Source organism: Eptatretus burgeri, chromosome 7 (genome assembly GCF_056783735.1).
Source record: "Eptatretus burgeri isolate ZD-2024b chromosome 7, Ebu_testis_v1, whole genome shotgun sequence".
Taxonomy (NCBI): domain Eukaryota; kingdom Metazoa; phylum Chordata; class Myxini; order Myxiniformes; family Myxinidae; genus Eptatretus; species Eptatretus burgeri.
The window spans coordinates 109,573,398-109,582,000 of NC_140967.1; the positions used below are offsets into that span (position 1 = coordinate 109,573,398).

General features: G+C 38.4%; 1 protein-coding gene across 1 annotated transcript in view; it reads right to left on the bottom strand.

Annotated features, from left to right (window-relative positions):
• The window catches only part of LOC147024080 (uncharacterized), a 108,398-nt gene extending 102,933 nt beyond the window's left edge, over nucleotides 1-5,465 (bottom strand). The window contains exons 1-2 of the mRNA XM_085890366.1: nucleotides 5,458-5,465; nucleotides 5,253-5,371 (exon numbers count right to left, since the gene is read on the bottom strand). Of these exons, the coding sequence (XP_085746492.1) occupies nucleotides 5,253-5,371; nucleotides 5,458-5,465 (127 nt within the window). The remainder of the gene's footprint in view (nucleotides 1-5,252; nucleotides 5,372-5,457) is intronic.
• Nucleotides 5,466-8,603: the final 3,138 nt, after the last annotated feature.

Here is an 8,603-nt window from a genome sequence, read left to right on the forward strand (position 1 = left end):
AAGAAACCCCAAAGAAAGAATGGTTAAGTGATTATCATAAAAATTTTAATATTAAAGGCAAATCAATAGAAAAGTTATTAACAACAATCTATGATAAAAGAGGGATATGTTTTGCATCAGAGAAGCTTAAAACAGTTTTTGAGAGAAGGATTGAGAGTAGCTAAAATTCTTAGGGATTTAAAATTTAAACAAAGTCCTTGGATGAAAAAGTATATTCAATTCAATACAGATGTGAGAGCAATTACAAAAGTAAAATTTGAAGGGGATTTTTATAAATTAATGAATAATGCTGTATTTGGAAAGACTATGGAAAATGTTAGAAACAGGCAAAACATTAGATTTGCAACATCTTGGAAAGAAGCTTCGAGATTGATAAATAAACCAAGTTTTGAGAGAGAAGAGGTTTTTTCAGAGAACTTTTCTGCAATTCATATGAAAAAGGAAAGTATTGTAATGGATAAATCAATTTATATTGGAACAGCAGTTCTTGATTTATCAAAGATATTGATGTTTGATTATTTGTATAATGACTTAAAGAAAGAGTATGGTGAAAATGTTTCATTGTTGTATATGGACACTGATAGTTTTATCCTCGATATAAAAACTGATGATGTTTATAAAGATATGAAGAAAAATATTGGAGTATATGATACAAGTAATTTCAGCAAGAAGAGTGAGTTATTTTCCAAAAAGAATGAAAAGCTTATTGGTAAGTTTAAGGATGAGTTGGGTGGAAAAGTAATGAGTGAGTTTATTGGATTGAGAGCAAAGGCATATGCTAATAAGTATGGTGATCAGATTGATAAGAGGTTAAAGGGAATAAAGAAATATGTAATAAAGAAATCAATAACTTTTAGAAATTATTATAATTGTTTGATGAATAAGAAAGAAGAATATAGGAAAATGAATACAATAAGAAGTTATAAACATAACATATACAGTGAAGAAGTAAATAAAAAGGCATTAGGAGCCTTTGATGATAAGAGATTTATTTTAGATAATGGAATAGATTGTGTTCCATATGGATATTGTATGATAGAGTGTATAAAATAGATTGAGTTTTAATGATGGGAAGATGGGTTAGGGTTTTTTAAGGGCTACCGCCGCATTTTTTCGCAATATATAAATGGTCAAACCAAGTATTAATCAAACTAAAGAGTGGAGAAAATCTCAGTCTTGGTATATAAATGGAAAACATAATGAATGTGAAAAATATCTAATAAGGCTTATTGAAAAAATAGCTAAAACAGGTAAATAAAACAAATAAGCAAATCAATTTAAAAACTAGTAAGTTAGAGGATGTAAAGAAAAAAAAATGAATATCCTTGAATGGACTGAAAACTTTGATGGTTATCAAAGTTTTTAACCTGATGGTTATCAAAGTTTTTAACCTTTAAAAAACCTTTGATGGTTTTTTAGGGAACAATGAAAAACAATTTACTATAATTTCAAAATGATATGTGGCTCAGGAGGTGGTCAAACAAGAGCATTAAGAGAAGTTTATCATTTCGTAATGGCACAAAAGGGGTATCTTAAAAAATATAAAGATTCAAATGTTTTGTTTTTCAATATTTTAGATGGGGATTATTGTGCAAAGAAAATTAAACTATTGAAGGAATTTGAGAATGAACAAATCTTTATAGGTTCAATGAGTGAGCTAAACAATATGCATTGGTTATTTGAAAAAGAGTGTCCCGAAGCTTAGACGTTTCAGATATTTCTTTAGAATCACCTTTAACAAATCACATTACCACTTTACTACTTGAACAAATCTTTTTGTTATTGCATTGGTTATTTGAAAAAAAGTGTCCCCAGTTTAAAAGGGGAGACAAATAAATATACCTTGGGATAAAAAGGGGGTTTATTTTTTAGGGAAAAAAATATGAATCGCTGAAAATCCCCCATTCATTTACATGGGGAAAAGTGAGCCAGAATCAGTATATTCACCCTACTCCCGTTAATTGACAACAGCAATAAAATGTGTTAAAATTCGAAAAACGGTGCCATCATCTCATCTTTCATAGATGGACAAATTGTTGTGGCCAACATTATATCGACTGTCATACTGAAATACACAATTTGCTGTCTGTCTGTCTGTCTGTCTGTCTGACTGTTTTTTTTTTAAATTGTGATACATTTGGTGGTTCGTTACCCAATCTCTAGCAAACTTGATAGAACTAAGGGTCACACAATGAAGGCTGTAGCGACTTTACCCCCCCCCACCACTTCCTGAGTGGGGTTGGGAGGGGGGGATTCCACCCTTGGCAAATCTGTATGAAGGTGTACATCCGTGTTAGGACAGCTAATCGTGGCGTTCCAAGCCCGCGCCTAATAAAAAAAGTAATAACACCACTACTGTATTTATATGCAACCTATGATTCAATCATTTTGTGGGGACACAACTGTGCTGCTGATGCAGTGCCCGCTATTACCAGGTTGCTGGAACTCATTTCACCGACTTCAGAAGGATGACAGGCTGAGTCAACACATCCATCCATCCAGTGGCACCATACTCTGTGCAGAGCTTTGGTGCTGCTGAAACAGTCTCCTTGGTTATTGGGCACAATCCTGGAAGGGTCGTCACTCTGACACAGTATAACAACAAGCTGGCACTCATTCTGCCAACCTTGGAAGGATGACAGGCAGAGTCAACCCCACCTGGTGTTAATTCAACAGAATGACAGGGGCTTGAACTCAAGACCCTAATATCTTAAGCCAGCCACCCTAACTGTTAAGCCAACACCAGGCTTACAACACTAATGATAATAGCATAATATTCACGTCATTACAAAACAATATTAATACTGATACGAGTCTGGTGGTTAGATTAATCACCTCCCCCCCCCCACCACGACGCAATTGTGGTGGACGGGCAGTTATCATCAGCCAGCCCGGATAGCCGAGCGGTTTTCCTTAGGAGGTGGACAAGTGATCCTCAGAGATTATAACGAATGTGGGAGGGGTAGGGCGCGGCACTGGCGGAGCTGTGGAGGCACAGATGGATGCACAAGGGGTTCATACTGGAACCCCACTACAAATACATGGACACAGCAACTTAAAATAAATGCGGGGATTTAATGACAATATAAATATTTACAAGGGTAATTCAAAATGTAATAACAATAATGTGAAGTAAAGAAATCCTAAAGTCCAGGCGCCTCGACACACAGACTCCAATACAGAGAAGTTGAAACAAAAGAAAAAATAAATCCTCCCTTTATTCTGGCACTTAACTTGGTCCAGAGATGGTCTTTATGGAATGGGGAATTGAGGCGTTCCATCCTGCATGGGTAGATATGCCCAAAAATGGTGCCAAGCCGCTCTCGCAACGGGAAACGTACGTGAGGTAATTTGTGAGCGGTATTCAATGCCAAGGCTCAGAGACTGCTGTACGGCTTCCTCATCGATTGCGTTTGTCAATACGTTCTCTGCAGAATGGCGCCACTCCCTTCGGTGACATACACGAGGCTTCAGGGCCGGATTAAGACCTTTCGAGGCCCGAAGCACTGAAAAGATTATGGTACCCCCAAATATATGTAATCCAAAATAAAAACAATACTAAACCATAAAATGAAATTTTATTTTTCGAAATGAAACAAAACTTACAGGAAGGTTTATTTACAGTAAACGCTACGGCATCAGTATTACATTGCATAAAAAAATGTGTAAAAAATAATATTCTTGTATATGTATTTTTTTTTATTTCATTAATTGTGGGGCCCCCTTTTTGTGGGCTCTGGTTCAGCTGCAACATGTGCACCATGGTCCATTGTAAATCCGGCACTGGAAAAAAAAAACTCTGTGGGGCCCCTCTTCCCTTGAGGCCCTAAGCACGTGCTTATTTTGCTTAATGGTTAATCCAGGGCTGCGAGGCTTCGAGGTCCATCTCTCATGACCAGCCAGGAGCCAATGGTCAGCGTCTTACTCAGTACACAAGGCAATTCACCTCAGCATGAATACGAGAATCGTGCCGTCATCTTTATGTGTCGAAGGAAAGCCAGCCATTAATGCCTGAACTTACACGCCATCTCCTCGCTCCGACGTCTCTCGACCGCGTGCGTCGCTTACACACCGAACTCCCAACCAACAACCAAACCTCTTCCTTCTTCCACCTCTTGGTGTGGCTTGCTCACACGAAACCCAGGAAGGTGGGGCCTCTGCCTGCTCGGCATGCCTGCCTCGCTTGTTGTTATGGTGGTTGTTGTTATAAAAATGCAACTCCTTCATGGCTGGCTTGTAAATGAAAAAATATAGGAAAAAGTCACAGGAGGCAATTACATACTGGGAGAAATTATCCTCAATCCCTATCTAATTAACATAGTACCACCTGCCGTGTGGTGACACGTAACACTTACGCTCACAGTTTCCCTACTTAATCTACATTTAGATGTTTCCTACATGTCCACGGGCCAAACAACTCCATTCAATCCTAACTTTCCGATGAAATTCCTCCATCTACCCCCACAACCTAACAACAAGAATAATATCCACCCACCCCAAGGGGGTTTCTTACTTCGGCAAATGCCACTTTTATGTGTATAAATAGCTTGTGGTGTTTTGTGATGCACCCCAACAGGAAGTAAAAAAATTATTTATATATAAAACAGTCGCTACTGCTGTTTAACATGAAACTGAAAAAAAATCTGGAGGAATCCCAACATCCTTGATGCATTCGATGCTTATCGTGTCCACCACAGAATAACAGACCAAAGATTAGATCTACTTAAATATATATATATATATATATATATATATATATATATATATATATATATATATATATATATATATATATATATATATATATATATATATATATATATATACCATAGAGAGGAAAACAACATGATCCTTCCAACCGCTCCCGTCGGGAGTCGGTGCACTCGTTCCACCAAATGAGAAAATATACAGATATTATTGTAATGAAAGTCCTCCAAGGTTCAATCCACGAAACAAATGTCATTTTTAACTTGTTTACCTGAGAAGTGTCAAAATTCAATGACGACCAACAATCAGCGATTTCTAATGACCAGAACAACTTGTGCTTGCAGCGACGAAATGTTGAAAGCCTCAGCCACTCACAAAGAAATGCAGGACAAGAAAGGAACGTCTCCAACAGCACAACGCCAAAGACAATACAGACGCCATCACCAGCTATTGAAGCAGATGCAGAGTTGAACAGTGAGACAATTGATTAATCACTTTCTAGATCGATTTGGCACAGTGTTGTGACAATTGATAATGTTGCATACCCAGCTGGTGGAAATCCGGGCACAAGTCTTTGGCCAGCATCCGTGCCAGGTGGCAGGCTTCTTGAGCAGTGCCGGCAGCCGCATCTGCAGCTTCGGCCTTTGCTCGAGCATGGGACGATCTACGGGGGATTGAGGGGAGGGGGGATAGGGAGAGGGGGGGAGGAAGCGTTCGGAGTGGGGGGGGTGAGGTGGCAACAAAACCCACCGATCCATTAATGATTATTGGTAACTCACTTTTGACGCAACACCAGGTATTCCCAAGATATTCACAAAACTTGGCTTTGTTGAAATAAAATTTAAAAAACAGCAGAAAACTTTGGCAGCATCACGAGCGAATGAAAAATCTCAGTACTTCACCAACATTTATCAATTGGCATCTCTCATAAAAGAATCTGAAGCATAATACCTGCTGTGCTCCCATCACAGACAGGTTAGTAATCTCCCTGTCTTCTCCAACCTGTCGTCCTGTCGATCTCCTCTGTTCCAATTGCTCTCTCAACCCTCCGACCCTCCTCAGTTCTTCCATGATGTATCATGATCGACAACTCATCTATTCTCAAACAGTCTCGACTCTCATTTATGTTATTACCCTCGCCAAAGGAGAGGGTATTGCATTTGGGTCTGTCTGTCTGTCTGTCCACACAGAACTTTAGTTCTGTTATGACGTCATAGGTCAGGTGGTGTGGCAGCCATGCTGGGAAAACGGAGAAACTTTGGACCTCTATCTCTGAAACAGCAGCAACGAAAAATTTGAAACTTGGCACACGGAAAGTACTCCTCATGGGGAATAAGTGATTTTTATGACGTCATAGGTGCCTTTGTCATGATGTCATTATTGCATAAGTAGAACGCTACATGTAATCACTATGAAAATTTTTGAGGGTTATCTAGGGATAAAGTGGTCCACTGAAGAAAATTTGATGACGCCATCGGTCACGTGATTCAGCAGCCATTTTTTTTTTTAACCTTCAAAAATCTTCTCTGAAATGGATGAGCAGATCGAGGCAAAACTTTACACATATGACCACCTATCCATGAGGAACAAAAGGTTCGCACATATGATGTCATATGTCACATGGTTTGGCAGCCAAATTGGATTAACCCCAAAACTCTATTTTTAAAAACCATCTTCTTCAGAACGGCTTGACAGATCGAGGGGAAACTTCACAAAAATATTCCCCAAGCCATGAGTGTACAAGTTTATCAAGGAGTAATTGCTCGATCACATGGGTTGGCAGCCACATTGGATTGAAGAAAAATATTAAATAATGTGTTTTTCTGGAACTGCTTAATCAAGCAATGTGAAACTACACAATTATGATCTAGTCGTGATAGGGAATACAATTTTAAATTTCAACTTGATCGGCCAGACGCGTGGTCTGGCAGCCTGAATTATTAAAAATTGTTTTTAATTTTTTTGAATAAGGCTCACTTGGCTGTGCCTGGATGGGTTTGAGGGTAGAGAAGTAGCAGCTGGAAATCCTATCCAGGTTCCTCATGATGACTTCATCTTTGCTTTTTGCTTGTTTCGGTTCCTTCTGTTGACTCCAATGCGGGGCTGTACCAAGTTGGTCTTCCATTTGATCTGAATTGAATTTATTTTAATCCCATTCTGAATTCAATTGAATAATAATAAACATTATGGGTCAGGGTCAGGTGTCTGATCAAAGCGGGACATCTTGGTACTCGGTAATCACTGCCAGCATTTATAAACTGTCAGTTCTAATTTTGTCTCATTAATTACATAACACACCAGTACACAAAACAAGTCCTGGCGAGGGTCTGCAATCTCTGATTGCTCTTTTTCTTGTTACCCTCACCAAAGGAGAGGATATTTGCATGTGGGTCCGTTTGTTACTTGGCAATTTTTTTATTTTTTTTGACAACAATGTTGATCGCCTCCATTCGTGTGTTTGTTTGTTTGTATCTCCACCCGCCTCCAGCCAAAATTGCTCAACCGATCGTTCTGAAATTTTCAGAGATTAATGTCACCGACCCTGCGACTGCCCTGCATTGAAGTTTCGTAAAATTCGGTCGACCGAAAAGGTCTGCATCGGCCAATAGGCTTAATTTGAGATAAATTTTCTAAAATCCTCAAATTTCTTCCGATTCACTTGAAATTTGACAGGATTTGCATATCAGGTCAGGGAATTCAACCAACTATTACTTTTGAGGTTATCCTCGATGAAAAGGTCAACATAAGCCATAAGGTCATCCCAAAATAGGCCAGATTTTTTTATTGTTTTTAAAATTGTCAATTTTCATTTGATTGAGTTGAAAATTGAACATCATTTGTTGAAATTTGAATAAATTTGAACATATCAGGTCGCTGAAATCAACCACCTATTAATTTTGAGGTCAGCAAAGACCAAAAGGTCAACATAGGCCAGATTTCTAAAATCCTCAATTTTCATCCGATTGACCTGAAATTTGAAGAGCATTTGCATATCGTGTCATCAATTTTTTTTAATTACCCTCGCCGGAGGAGAGGGTATTGCATTTGGGTCTGTTTGGCTGTCTGTCTGTCTGTCTGCACAGAACTTTGGTGTTTTTCTGAACAACTGCTTGTTGGATTGAGACAAAATTTTCACCATTGGCACGACAACTCATGTAGAATGTTTTAATGATAATTATGACATCATTGGTCACATGGTGTGATAGCCATATTGGAAAAATGGGAAAATTATGGCCTTCTGTATCTCTGAAACCACATGAATGAAAAAATTAAAACTTGGCACACAGCAAGTACTCCACATGACGATGTGATTTTTATGCCGTCATAGGTGCCCTCGTTATGATGTCATAACTGCATATGTAGAATTCCACATCCGATCAGCATGAAATTTTTTGAGGGTCATCTAGGGATAAAATGGTCTACAAAGAAAAAAAGTTAATGACGTTATCGGTCACGTGATTGGCAGCCATATTGTTTTTTATTTAAAAAAAATTCAAAAATCTTCTTCCCTGAAGTGGCTGAACAGATCGAGGCAAAACTTTACATGTATGACTGCCTGTCCATGAGGAGCAAAAGGTTCACACATGTGATGTCACTGGTCATATGGTTCGGCAGCCATATTGGATTTACCCATAAACCTGTAAAAATACACCACTCAAAAGATGTCCTGGCGAGGGTTGGCAATCTCTGATTGCTCTTTTTCTTGTTACAACTTTAATTTATCGTATTACTACATATAAATAACTTTAATCATATACCACTTTACATGAAAATATATTTAGAGTAAACACTTTACCTTGTAGACAAGCCCATAACACCACACTTCCATCTCACCATAGTCTCAAACTGTCATCAATAACCGATTTTAACATGCATCACTGCATATCCCAACAACC